Source organism: Oncorhynchus nerka, linkage group LG11 (genome assembly GCF_034236695.1).
Source record: "Oncorhynchus nerka isolate Pitt River linkage group LG11, Oner_Uvic_2.0, whole genome shotgun sequence".
Lineage (NCBI taxonomy): Eukaryota > Metazoa > Chordata > Actinopteri > Salmoniformes > Salmonidae > Oncorhynchus > Oncorhynchus nerka.
The window spans coordinates 61,651,544-61,665,533 of NC_088406.1; the positions used below are offsets into that span (position 1 = coordinate 61,651,544).

At 41.5% G+C, this 13,990-nt stretch overlaps 1 protein-coding gene across 1 annotated transcript in view; it reads right to left on the bottom strand.

The window, feature by feature from the left end:
* The window catches only part of LOC135573886 (uncharacterized), a 36,449-nt gene extending 24,874 nt beyond the window's left edge, over positions 1-11,575 (bottom strand). The window contains exons 1-4 of the mRNA XM_065024090.1: positions 11,459-11,575; positions 10,953-11,028; positions 707-1,036; positions 35-310 (exon numbers count right to left, since the gene is read on the bottom strand). Coding sequence (XP_064880162.1) covers positions 35-310; positions 707-1,036; positions 10,953-11,028; positions 11,459-11,575 — 799 coding nt within the window. The remainder of the gene's footprint in view (positions 1-34; positions 311-706; positions 1,037-10,952; positions 11,029-11,458) is intronic.
* Positions 11,576-13,990: the final 2,415 nt, after the last annotated feature.

A 13,990-nucleotide genomic window follows, 5' to 3' on the forward strand; every position in this document is an offset into this window, starting at 1 on the left:
TGCAATGTAACATTGCTACTGTACATGTGTTTACCTGTCACCTTGAAGGGATCACTCTCTATACAGGAATGTGGAACAACAGCTGTCTCCTTGCTGACTGGGTTGGCAGCCTCACATCTGTAAGAGTCTCTGTTCTGTTCATCCACCTTGAGAGGTATAGAGAGGGTTATGTGCTCAGGGCTGCTGGTCTGGTTGAGTATCTCCCCTCCTTTGTACCAGGACAGGGTCACTTCTCTCCCGTTCTCCACAGAACACACCAAGCTACAGGAGATGTTATCATGAACCGTCACCTGAGGTTTGGACAGAACATCTGGAAGACAAATAATGAAAAAATGTGAATTAGTGAAATGAAATTTATCTTTAAAGTAGCAAAGTGCAGTTGGTACATTCATTTTTGGATTTAGAAATGAATGAAATGTACCCATTGATTCTTGAAGAATATTTATAAATGCTTGAGCTTAGAACACATAAAAAAGTAAACAAAGGAATTGTAAACAAACACTATCTATCTACACACTATACTGTTTTACATGATGGCTGATCAGTCCTTGAACCCATAGCTCGATCTATGAATTTGAGAGTGGTTACAGTTCTCCAGACCCATCCCTCAGATTTTTACCAAAACAAAAGGTGACAGCTTTTGTATTGTTTCTACTGCTGATTGCCACTTTAATGATGTTGTAATTTACAGCACACACACACACACACACACACTTACAGTACACAGTCAGCTGAAATGTATGTGTTGTCTTCCCTTCATCTGTATTCTCTACAGTATAAACCCCAGAATCGTCTATTTGTAGATCTGACAAAGTGAAGAATCCAGTGACATTGTTCCAGTGAAGGTGGTTTTTAAATCTCTTCACAAGGTTGGTTTTACTTTGTTTACCAGGGTACACCTGTGCAATACTGCCAAGGTCTCCATAAAGTAAACTGCCAGAGTTCAACACCCTTTCTGGAAAATAGAAAACCGTTCCCACGAGGCCATTCACCTGCCGAGTCTCAGGTTGGGCTGAATGCTGGGTTGAGCAGAGTACTGTGGAGAGAAAGAGAGACTCAATATCAACGCATTGCCTTAAATATCATAGTTATTCTCGAATAAAATAGCAATGCAGCAAATTGCAGTTTTTCTTGATAAAATGTGTCCAAACAGAATTAACGTTTTCTAAACAATTAACATGCAGCCCAAAACTGAAACACGTTGGCCAAAATGACACATTTAATTTGCAAAATGCATTCGGACTCTCAAAACATTAAATACATGACACAAAATTAACTACCTCCATCAAAACATACAACTTGCTATCTAATGAAAAGTTATTTCAATAAATCGTTACACAATGGCCCAATAAATACTAATTACAACTATCAATATACTCTAACATGGTTAACCCTCTTTCATATTTCTGTGCCATTTGTTGATGCTATAATTATAGTCTGCACCATAAAAGACGAGTAAATATATTATCACAGCATGGGTTGTATAATTTTTTCCTAAAATGATTTAACCAAAGATGACAAACACAGAAAGAATGTCACTGAAGAGCATGAATATCCAGACACAGAAGGATTTATTTGACCTTCTTCCATGTTGTCCTTCACAAATGCAGTGATGCTGTACAGTATATACAGAGAATCAAAATAAGATACACCAGGCTATAAAATCACTGCAAAAACAAAGCAATGTAGAAAAGGCAACATGTAACGTTTTTTTCCTGGGAAGGAGAGGAGGACCAAAATGCAGCGTGGTTATGGTTGAACATCTTTAATAAAGATGATAACGTGAACAATATACATATACAAAATAAGAAAACGTGGAAAAACCAAAACAGTCCTAACTGGTGCAAAACACAGAGACAGGAAAAATCACCCACAAGATACCTAAAGCATATGGCTGCCTAAATATGGTTCCCAATCAGAGACAACGATAAGCACCTGCCTCTGATTGAGAACCACTCCAGGCAACCATAGACTTACCTAGAACACTCAACTGAACACAACCCCATAGACTACAAAACAAGACACATAAATCACCCATGTCACACCCTGGCCAACCAACATAATAAAGAAAACACAGAATACTAAGGCCAGGGCGTGACAGTACCCCCCCCCCCCCCAAAGGTGCGGACTCCCGGCCGCACACCTAAACCCATAGGGGAGGGTCTGGGTGGGCGTCTGTCCACTGTGGCGGCTCTGGCGCGGGACGTGGACCCCACTCCAACACAGTCTTAGTCCGCTTACTTAGCGTCCCTTGAGTGGCGACCCTCGCCGATGACCTTGGCCTAGTAACCTTAACAAAGGGCCCCACTGGACTGAGGGGCAGCTCCGGACTGAGGGACAGCTCGGGACTGAAGTAGCTCGGGACTGAGGGGTAGCTCGGGACTGAGGGGTAGCTCAAGACTGAGGGGTAGCTCAAGACTGAGGGGTAGCTCAAGACTGAGGGGTAGCTCAAGACTGAGGGGTAGCTCAGGACTGATAGGTAGCTCAGGACTGAGAGGTAGCCCAAGACTAAGAGATAGCTCAGGCAGGTTGACGGCTCTGGCGGATCCTGGCAGACTGGCGGCTCTGGCGGATCCTGGCAGACGGGCGGCTCTGGCGGATCCTGGCAGACTGGCGGCTCTGGCTGCTCCATGCAGACGGGAGACTCTGGTGGCTCATGACAGACGGGAGACTCTGGCGGGTCATGACAGACGGGAGACTCTGGCGGCTCATGACAGATGGGAGACTCTGGCGGCTCATGACAGACGGGAGACTCTGGCGGCTCATGACAGACGGGAGACTCTGGCGGCTCATGACAGACGGGAGATTCTGGCGGATCATGACAGACGGGAGACTCTGGCGGCTCATGACAGACGGGAGACTCTGGCGGCTCATGACAGACGGGAGACTCTGGCGGCTCATGACAGACGGGAGACTCTGGCGGCTCATGACAGACGGGAGACTCTGGGGGCTCATGACAGACGGGAGACTCTGGCGGCTCATGACAGACGGGAGACTCTGGCGGCTCATGACAGACGGGAGACTCTGGCGGCTCATGACAGACGGGAGACTCTGGCAGCTCATGACAGACGGGTGGATGTTGTTTCTTTTTGCTTATTTGAGCTGTTCTTGCCATCATTTGAACATTGTCTTTTACCAAATAGGGCTATCTTCTGTATACCAACCCTACCTTGTAAGACACAACTGATTGGCTCAAACGCATTAAGAAGGAAAGAAATTCCACAAATTAACTTTTAAAAAGGCACACCTGTTATTTGAAATGCGTTCCAGATGACATTTTGTTGCACAACATTACTGTATTCTCGGGTCTTTCCCATAGCGATGGATAAATATGGGAACTCGGCCTGTATGTCACCTCCTATTTATTCCCCGGTGAAACAGGAAGTCATGGCTTACCACTTAAGCATTCCTAATAACTCAGGTGAACTTAAAAACATCAAATATTAATGGGAATATACTTCAGTTAGATTTACTCATAAGAATTTCTAGGGGTGCCAATAACTGTGGCACACATGTTTCGGAGAGAAATATTTATCACATTTATTACACATTTTTTTCCTCTTATTTAACAGCCTGTATTGAAATCACAGCCTCTCTGGTGCTGTAGCATGCGCTCATTCAGTCTCTTGCTCTGGTGTGATATTAAAAGATTCTGCTAGTCTCCAGTCATGTAAAATGAAGTAGAATTGCATAAAAGTGTTTAAAAAGGCCATTTCTTCTCAGAACTCAAATAAGATGATAGATTCATGCAGTGCTTTTATTATAATGGAGATCTTTTCCCCTCTACCCTTGTCCGCGGCGGAATGTAAATCAACAACCTTCTGACAACTTTGGCATGTAGGCTAATGCTTACAAAATGAAGAACAGCTTCTGAAACTGCATATCTAAAGGCTCTGGTCTGTCCTAGGATTGAGGGTAAACGGTAGGCATGTTCTCTGCTATCCACTTTGTTTCATTTTGGGTACAGGGGAGGGTCACTTGACTCATTTCAAGCGGACAGGGAGTGTAAAAATATATTTTACTGAAGGGTCATCCATGTTCATTTCAGAGAGGTCCTATTTTCTTCAGGTATCCCTTATTATAAATAACTTACAGTCCTTTAACACTTCACAAGCACCTCAGTCAAGAAACTCAAGATAGATCTGACAGAAAAAACCCAAACCTGAAAACCCACATCATTTCCTTCTCACACTACATCTTAAATACTTTGAGGGCTTGTTTCCCAGACACATATTAGGCCTAGTCCTGGACTAAAACCCTATTTTAATGGAGATTCTACATTGTGCATACTTTTTAGTCCAGGGCTTAATCTGTGTCCAGGAAACAGGCCCTGGATGATTGATCTATGGGGGTTCTTCATTTAGTTGATGGACCTACAGTATGCTCATTGTCATTCAATGATACAACACCATGGAGGAGATTCCCAACTCTAGTTCTTATCATGACAATAATGTTTTAAAACGTCATACGAAACATAAACACAGTTGTTCATGTTACAGTTTCAGAAAAGGGGAAGTTGTTTAAGAGCAGCACTTTAGGCAAGTTGGACAAACATCTAATGCAGTGAGTTGATAAAATCTCGTTACCAAGAGGAAATGCTCTCTCTTCTCCATCCTGAACACAGAGGGGAATGACTTGTGTGAGCTCACATTCAAGCCCAACATTCAAATAAGAGGCTAATTGGTTGCAGTCAGATCATTAGTCCCAGAGAAATAGATAGTCACCTTGAGTTACTCAAGTTGATCAACTTCGCTTTCTCTATGAGATACAACAGAGAGTTTGTTTCACACAACTGTTGTTAGGTGTAGCCATCGACACTTGTGAACATAGCCACGTGAAATTGGGGTGCTGTAGTACCCCCTGATAAATAAAAGAGGGAAAAAAGGAACAAAAAACAGCACCCAGCCCCCAGTAATTGCTTTTGCACATAAAAACTCCCTACAACCTTAGCAAATGGGTCAATGCCTCCTTTTTCTATCAGTTGTGTAACTTGAGGGTGTAGACTACGCCTGGAACAACAGTGGAAGTCCCATAACATTGTATAAAGCATCAGATAGCCAAGCCTGCAGACACAAAAATTACATTTGGGAACATAACTAATAAGACTAATAAGCCTACATGTATAGCTTACCTATATATATACATGACGTTTCTGTATCACATGGAAAAATGTCTAAAGGTGTCACACATGATATTAACACAGCTGTGTCTAGTCTCAAAGTCTCCACAACCACAGTCACAATAATCAAGGGGCACACACCAAAGAGATGTAGCAGCGTCACCTTCAGTTTTTTTCTTTGAGAAAACAGCATTGTAGCCTACAGTCCATACAATCATCCAACTGGTTCCACTAAATCATCTACAAATAACAAGACATAGTCTGAGATACTCGACAAGAGAGCCCAGACATTGACGTTGTTAGTTTAAGATATCCCATTGGCCGGGTGGGTGGAGTTTAAATTTGTGAGACAACTACAACTCCATCTACAGCTGTATTTGCTTTTCACAAACAACATAAAAAAGAGGAGGGGCATGGAGGGAGATATTATCCTGTTATTCTATCCTTGGTGGTGTAGCCAGGAGTCTTTGCAGTGTTTTTCAATATGATGAAACCGCATCAAAGGTAACACCTTTAATTTGTCTCTCAAAAGACTGTTATTGATGAACTTATCCTGTGTGCATTCTTTCTAGCCCAGATAATTGTTGAGTGATGGTGGATGAGCATTCCATTTCGAGGCAGAGAACAGAGAGAGAGAGAGAGAGAGAGAGAGAGAAGGAGGAGAGAGAGGGGGAGAGCGAGAGAGGGGGGAGAGATAGAGAGGGGAGGAGAGAGAGAAAACCGCCAGGAACACTCCCTAATCATTCTTGATTAAACATTTTTTTAAATATATTTTTTTACATCAAATAACATTTTATTTTATTGGTCACATGCACATATTTAGCAGATATTATTGCGGGTGTAGCGACGTGCATTTATTTAATGGATATTGTATGTTTGTGAAGGATTCACCATCCTGCTTTGTGAACAATTTGACCAGGTGACACAATAATGATCCATTTGAACAGGGCGTGTTTTGTGTGTGTGTGTGTGCAGACTGTCAGCTTTAAGTTGAGGGTATTTTCATCCATATTGGGTGAACCGTTTAGGAATTACAGCACTTCTTGGTCATAGTTCCCCCATCTTAGGGGACCAAAAGTATTGGGACATTTTGTTTAGTTTGAAAATGTGTTGTTGGTTGTGTAGATCAGTGGAGAAAAAAATGTGAAAACTGTGCAAGGATGTGGTGAATTATACACTAGGCACTGGGGGCCCTATTCAGACTTGAGACAAGTTGATTTAATATGGACTTAAGCCCCACAAAATATACTTAAGCCAATTTTTTGTCAATTTATCTCAGTCTGAATCGGGGCCTGTAAGAACTAAACTACCTAAACCAACACTATCAACCTCCCATCTCCATAAGTTGGTTCCACATTAGCCTTATATTATCAGAGAACAATGTTTTTTTTTAAACCAAAAATAGCTAATTGAAATCAGTTACAGTACACTCAATAGTAAGAATATCCCTACTTTTTAGCACTTTGAGATTGTTTTTAACTGAAAGCAGGGTAAAAATGAAATGTATTATTATTGATTACTTTTACTCTTAAATAACATGCATGTCGAGCAAATATGTCTACCTAGATAAGCTTTGTCACAGACACGTTCATTTATTCTTCACATTCCTCACAGCTCGTTAAATACATTCTTGTAACGCCTGAACTGACACATTTGTGAAAGATAGCAGGACAGACAGGTTTCATCTGCATTCTGATTGGTTCTCAACTTTTGTGACATTATTTTAAGGATATTGTATAGTATTTTTTTTCCTATTCATTTTCGGAGAAGAGCCTGTAGTTTGTGATTTATAAGAAATTGTGGAGTAGACGCCTTGGAATCAGGACAAGACCGAGGTAAGACAACAACGGACACATTTATGTAATAGGGTGAACTATAACTTTTATAAGATACACCGGACACAAATGACATGGCGACAGACAGTGGTGGCTGCTGAGCTGGATGTAGATGGGTCTTTAATGGTCATGGGACAGACGGCACAAGCTGTGGTCAAAGACAGACTCCAGAAGAAGATTGTTGCAGCTTAATGTCCCACGTGGGAATAAGAGGACTGAGTAAGTAAGTATAACTTTTAACACTATGAAATATTGTAAATCTTGAACCTTTAAAATCTTGAAATTAATACCACAATCATTTTGACATCCAAGGCAGTCACTCACATACACGACATTTGGTAAATACTAGGCTTCTTTGAATGGAACATAGATATGTTGCCAGTAAACAGTGTTTATATTGACTCATTACAACATCTCTAGAAAAACACACTTATGAAAATGATATTACCAATTAGAGATAAATATAGTATTTATTTATCCTTTAACCAGACCCTTGAGGTTAGAAACCTATTTTGAGAGGGTTCTGTTAGCTAGTTAAACCATGTAGTGGTTAAGTCAGTTAATTCAGATGTACTAATGGCACTAAAGACGTCTCTTTTCTTGTTCTACGGGAGTGTTTTTAACCAGAACAAGAACAGCTCACCACGTTCAGACACTCAACTGTGACACTATGACAACTGCGACACCCTCATAACCCACAGCTTTTTTCTTCTCACGCTATAACAGTATCATTATTAAGACATTCACAGCGTTCTCAACCATCTTCCCCATCTCATTTACTGTTCTGACCACATTGACTTTTTACGTGAAGCCCACTACCTGTATCCTCAACCACTTGTCTCTCGCTCTTCTCTATGTGACAGACATTTCCTTTTTAAAGAAGAACAGTCTGATACCATTAAATGCGACAAAAAGTTCAATCCACAAATAGTATAAACCTCAACTTACTCTGATCTTGCAGCTGTAGGGACAGTGCCTTCAGTGTTCCCGCTACTGTTCATCTCCTGCTCCAGGATCCTCCTGCAGTCTGTTCACCAACATCAGTCTGTCGAATATTTCCTTTTTGATGGTAAGCTGGCTGTTGCCTGTGGTGATACCACAGATGAGATGTAAACTCACAGAGGTATATAACAGAACAACAGCAATGATTGCAACCTATGCTGAAGATAAAAAATGAAACCACAATAGATACCTTCTGCAGTCATATACTTACTGTTGCCAAGTCTCTCCCATGGCCACACATATTTGTCGGTATTGAGCAGCTCGTCCACTGTGGGGAGCCTAAACTCTGCCTGCTACTCACGAAGTTGAGCAATGGCAGCTGTCAAGGCCGCCTTGTCCTCAACAATTTCTCAGAATCTGATGCCTCCTCTTGTTGCCATCTGAATAAAAAAGGGTGATTAGATGGACTGTAGATTTAAACATTAAGGGCCGAGGGGGTGTGTTATATGGCCAATATACCACGGCTAAGGGCTGTTCTAATGCACGACACAATAGGAAGTGTCTGGATACAGCCCTTTAGACGTGGTATATTGGAAATATACCACAAACCCCCGAGATGCCGTATTGCTTTTATAAAACTGATTACCAACATAATTAGGGCAGTAAAAAAATATGTTTTGTCATACACGTGGTGTACGGTCTGATATACCACGTCTGTCAGCCAATCAGCATTCGGTGCTCGAACCACTCAGTTTATAATCTCATATATTACATGACTGTAAGTTATAGAGCTACAAGAGAGGCACAAACAAAGAGAGTACGAAGCATCAACTGCTGTTTAAGGTCACGTAATTTCACAGTTTAATTAAATGTTTACATCAATTAATAACATAGGTCATGCCTATATTTTATCAGAAACATGGTCTGATGTATATGAATCATGTATTGTATTTCACAAATCAGTTGTACTGCTTGATGAATAATGTGTTTGAGGTCATATTGTTGTTGGGCCTTACCTGTCAAACGGTAGAGGGAGTGATTCCTCGGTTTCACACTGAGGTAAAGCGCCTCAATCTTCTTCTGGAGATGCCCTGTCTGCCCTGTCTGACTATCCTGAAGTATGGCTGTCAAACATAGGGCAAGTTACTAACATGACTCTACTGACATCAATGCAATTCCGAAGTTGAGAGACAGGTTTCTACCTTCAGGCCACTGCTGCACCTCAGCAAAACCAAGCCTGAAGCACAGCGTGGTCCAAGAGTGGGCAAAGCTGGCATCAAGAAAAAGGGTGGATAATCTGAAGGATCTCAAATATAAAATATATTAGTTTAACACTTTTTTGGGTTAAAACATGATTCCGTATGTGTTATTTCATAGTTTTGATGTCTTCACAATTATTCTACAATGTAGAAAATAATCAAAATAAAGAAACGCCCTTGAATGAGTAGGTGTATCTGAACTTTTGACTTGTATTGTATGTGAAGTCAGCGTTAATGCACACAGTACACCACAAAGACTCGCTAGAGCGCGATGGAACAAGGACATCCCGGCCGGCCAAACCCTCCCCTAACCCAGGATGAGACTGGTCCAATTGTGCGCCGCCTCATGGGTCTCCCGGCCACGGCCAGCTGCGACACAGTCTGGGAATGATCCCGTGTCTGTACTGATCCAGTGCCTTAGACCGCTGTGCCACTTGGGAAGCCAATCAAATACCGTATATATATAGTAGATTCACACATTACATTTACATTTACATTTACATTTAAGTCATTTAGCAGACGCTCTTATCCAGAGCGACTTACAAATTGGTGCGTTCACCTTAAGACATCCAGTGGAACAGCCACTTTACAATAGTGCATCTAAATCTTTTAAAGGGGGGGGGTGAGAAGGATTACTTTATCCTATCCTAGGTATTCCTGAAAGAGGTGGGGTTTCAGGTGTCTCCGGAAGGTGGTGATTGACTCCGCTGTCCTGGCGTCGTGAGGGAGTTTGTTCCACCATTGGGGGGCCAGAGCAGCGAACAGTTTTGACTGGGCACATGAGAGATGTAATTTGGTAATTATTGTGGATGGTTGATTTTCTTTATTGTGAGGACTGCGCTACATTGTGCAAAAGCAAAAGGTAATGCCTCCACAGTTAAACAGACTAATTATACTAATCTGCTTTAATTCCTTAACATCTCAGGTGCAATGCTGATATTACTTTTTATGAACTATGTTTGTATATTCACATTTACACCATTGGTATACAGACAGCAAAAAGAGATTGACAGTTTACAGTTTTTACTGTTGAAGTCGGAAGTTTACATACACCAGCCAAATACGTTTAAACTTTTCACAATTCCTGACATTTAATCCTAGTAAAAATGCCCTGTCTTAGGTTAGTTAGGATCACCACTTTATTTTAAGAGGGTGAAATGTCAGAATAATAGTAGGGAGAATGAATTATTTCAGCTTGTATTTCTTTCATCACATTCCAAGTGGGTCAGAAGTTTACATACACTCAATTAGTATTTGGTAGCATTGCCTGTAAATTGTTTAACTTGTTTAACATTTCGGGTAGCCTTCCACAAGCTTCCCACAATAAGTTGGGTGAATTCTGGCACATTCCTCCTGACGGAGTGTAACTGAATCAGGCTAGTAGGCCTCCTTGCTCGCACACGCCTTTTCAGTTCTGCCCACAAATGTTCAATAGGATTGGGGTCAGGGCTTTGTGATGTCCACACCAATACCTTGACTTTGTTGTCCATAACCCCTCTATTAAACCCTATATACTGTACAATGAGGAATTCAACTACAAAATACTAGTCTTCTCCCATTTTGTGGACCATTGACGACACCCACAAGATGTATAAACAACAACCATAAATAACAATAAAATAAGATACAAAATAAAAACGTGAAGAACATAACTCAATCAGCTCTAATTAGCACATGTAGGACAGTATGCAAGTGTGTGTGCATGGACTTTGCAGATGTATTTTTCACAAGTGCAGCACATAGTATTTGTTTTACAGTCCTTCTTTGGGGGACAGAATTGGCATCTCCTCCTCTTGCCTGCTCCAGCTGCATCCTCAGGTGGATCAGGCTTCTTGCTGCACTCGCGTAACAGGTAGTCAGCCTGCCACGTAGGCTCCTCATGGAGTGCAATGTAAGGCAGGTGGTTAGAGTGTTGGACTAGTAACCGGAAGGTTGCAAGTTCAAATCCCCGAGCTGACAAGGTACAAATCTGTCGTTCTGCCCCTGAACAGGCAGTTAACCCATTGTTCCTAGACCGTCATTAAAAATAAGAATTTGTTCTTAACTGACTTGCCTAGTTAAATAAAGATTAAAAAAATAAGATTCAGCCCCCTGAACAGCTTTCACAAGCGTTGAATGTGTGGGGTTACAAGTGCCTTTCCCAGCTGCTCCAGGAACACCCTCCTCTTGTTCCACTTATCAGGCATCCAGGTAGGGTTGATCTTGTTCCATATCACGAAGGCATTGTATGAGGACACAATGATGTTATGGAAGATGACCAGGGGCCAGTGGGCAGTCATCCTCCAGCTGTAAGTTTAAATCACCTTGTCCAGGTTGTCCATGCCTCCTTTATTGTGTTTGTAGTCCACGATGATGGCTGGCTTCCTATCCTCACGATCACTGATCTCAGCCGTTTTGTGCAGTGTGCTCTGGAGGACCATATTCTTGTTCCTCTTTGGGAGGTAAGAAACTAGAGTGGTGGTGGGGGTGAAGGAAAACTTTGATGAGAAGGCCTCTCTCCCCCTTGATGCGAGGAGTGCAGGGGGGAGCTCAGGCTTGTTCTTTCTAACTGTACCCAATCATGGGGATCTTCCTCTTCAGGAGCTGCTGGCTGAGTTCAATCAGTAGCACACAATCTCAAGTGTGTGTGTGTGTGTGTGTGTGTGTATGTGTGTGTGTGTGTGTGTGTGTGTGTGTGTGTGTGTGTGTGTGTGTGTGTGTGTGTGTGTGTGTTTGTGGTTTTTGTGGTGTGTAAATGATTTTAGAACTGCCGGGTCAAAAATGACCCTAAGACAATTTTTGTACCCTGGTGGTCTACAGCTTTCATGGAAATATGAATAAAGGTGATGTTTTGCTTTTTCTAATGTTGGGGTCACTCTAGGAAAAGACATCCAATTTCAAGTAGAAAAAATATAATTTAGGGGTTTTTCTCTGCTGTTAAACATAGTGGCGGGTCATTTTTTTACCCTTAAGACAACACAAGGGTTTTAAGCCATTTTGCCACAACTTTGGAAGTATGCTTAGGGTCGTTGTCCATTTGAAAGACCCATTTGCGACCAAGCTTTAACTTCCTGACTGATGTCTTGAGATGTTGCTTCAAAATATCCACATAAATGACCTCCCTCATGATGCCATCTATTTTGTGAAGTGCACCAGTCCCTCCTGCAGCAAAGCACCCCCACAACATGATGCTGCCACCCGCGTGATTCACGGTTGGGATGGTGTTTTTCGGCTTGCAAGCCTCCCCCTTTTTCCTCGAAACATAACGATGGTCATCACGGCCAAACAGTTCTATTTTTGTTTAATCAGATCAGAGGACATTTCTCCAAAAAGTACGATCTTTGTCCCCATGTGCAGTTTATAGCGGTTTTGGAGCAGTGGCTTCATCCTTGCTGAGCGGCCTTTCAGGTTATGTCGGTGTAGGACTCGTTTTACTGTGGATATAGATGCTTTTGTACCTGTTTCCTCCAGCATCTTCACAAGGTCCTTTGCTGTTGTTCTGGGATTGATTTGAACTTTTTGCACTAAAGTACATTCATCTCTAGGAGACAGAACATGTCTCATTCCTGAGCGGTATGACAGCTGCGTGGTCCCATGGTGTTTATACTTGCGTACTATTGTTTGTACAGATAAACATGGTACCTTCAGGCGTTTGGAAATTGCTCCCAAGGATGAACCAGAGGTCTTGGCAGATTTTTTTTTATTTTCCCATGATGTCAAGCATAGAGGCACTGAGTTTGAAGGTAGGCCTTGAAATACATCCACAAGTACACGTCCAATTATCTCAAATTATGTCAATTAGCCTATCAGAAGCTTTTTCTGGAATTTTCTGGAATTTTCAATGAGTTATAAGTTATAAGTGATACAGTGAGTTATAAGTGAAATAATCTGTCTGTAAACAGTTGTCGATGAAAAATGACTTGTGTCATGCACAAAGTAGATGTCCTAACCGACTTGCCAAAACTATAGTTTGTTAACAAGAAATGTATGGAGTGGTTGAAAAAGTTTTAATGACTCCAACCTAAGTGTATGTAAACTTCCGACTTCAACTGCATATATGGGACACATACAGGCCATAAATAATGTAGCTACACCATCAAATATCTAATTAAGGTTTGATGTGCTACATAGATTGGGGCAATCAATAAATGGTCCATAATAAAGGAAATGAGCTAAATTAAAAGGTACCATTTATCCCAGCAATTTTGCGAAAAGCGATAAAATGTCACTCAAGATCAAACAGAAAAACGGAAAATCTTCCCCTCAGAAATGTTTCAATACAACATACACGGTGAAAGGAAAACATTTATCTTTGGAACTTTTGTTTCTAAAGAAGCCTAACAGCCTTAGCTTCTAAGGAGTAGGTGGTTTTATCTCAAACACCTGCTCTTTTTAAATTATGTACACAGCTGCTATCCACTGGCAAGCTAAACAATGACCAGCTATAAAACGATACAGGGGAGGCACCTACATTTTAAACAACAGAACAGGCAGAACTGAAAATAAACTTTGGCCCAGCAGTAGCATAGCAAACACACTAGTGAAATGTATTAAAAGAGGTTCCATTTTTTTTAACCTCAACTGTACATTGGGATTTGGGATAAAAGGCACTTGAAAAGAGAGATTATCCTGATCCTGCTAATTACTCAATGCATAGCTATTGAATTGGTCATTATCAGTGGATGTCATCGAGCCCCCTATTTGACAGAATGACCTGCAAAGAAAGCCTGAAATTATAACATCAGTGCAAAAGTTCCAGGGGAATGTTCTCCCATAACAATTTTGCCTCTAAAAGGTTTTCTGGATGAATATTTTTTTACTTTCATTTTGTTTCAACGTCCTCCTTATGACATACC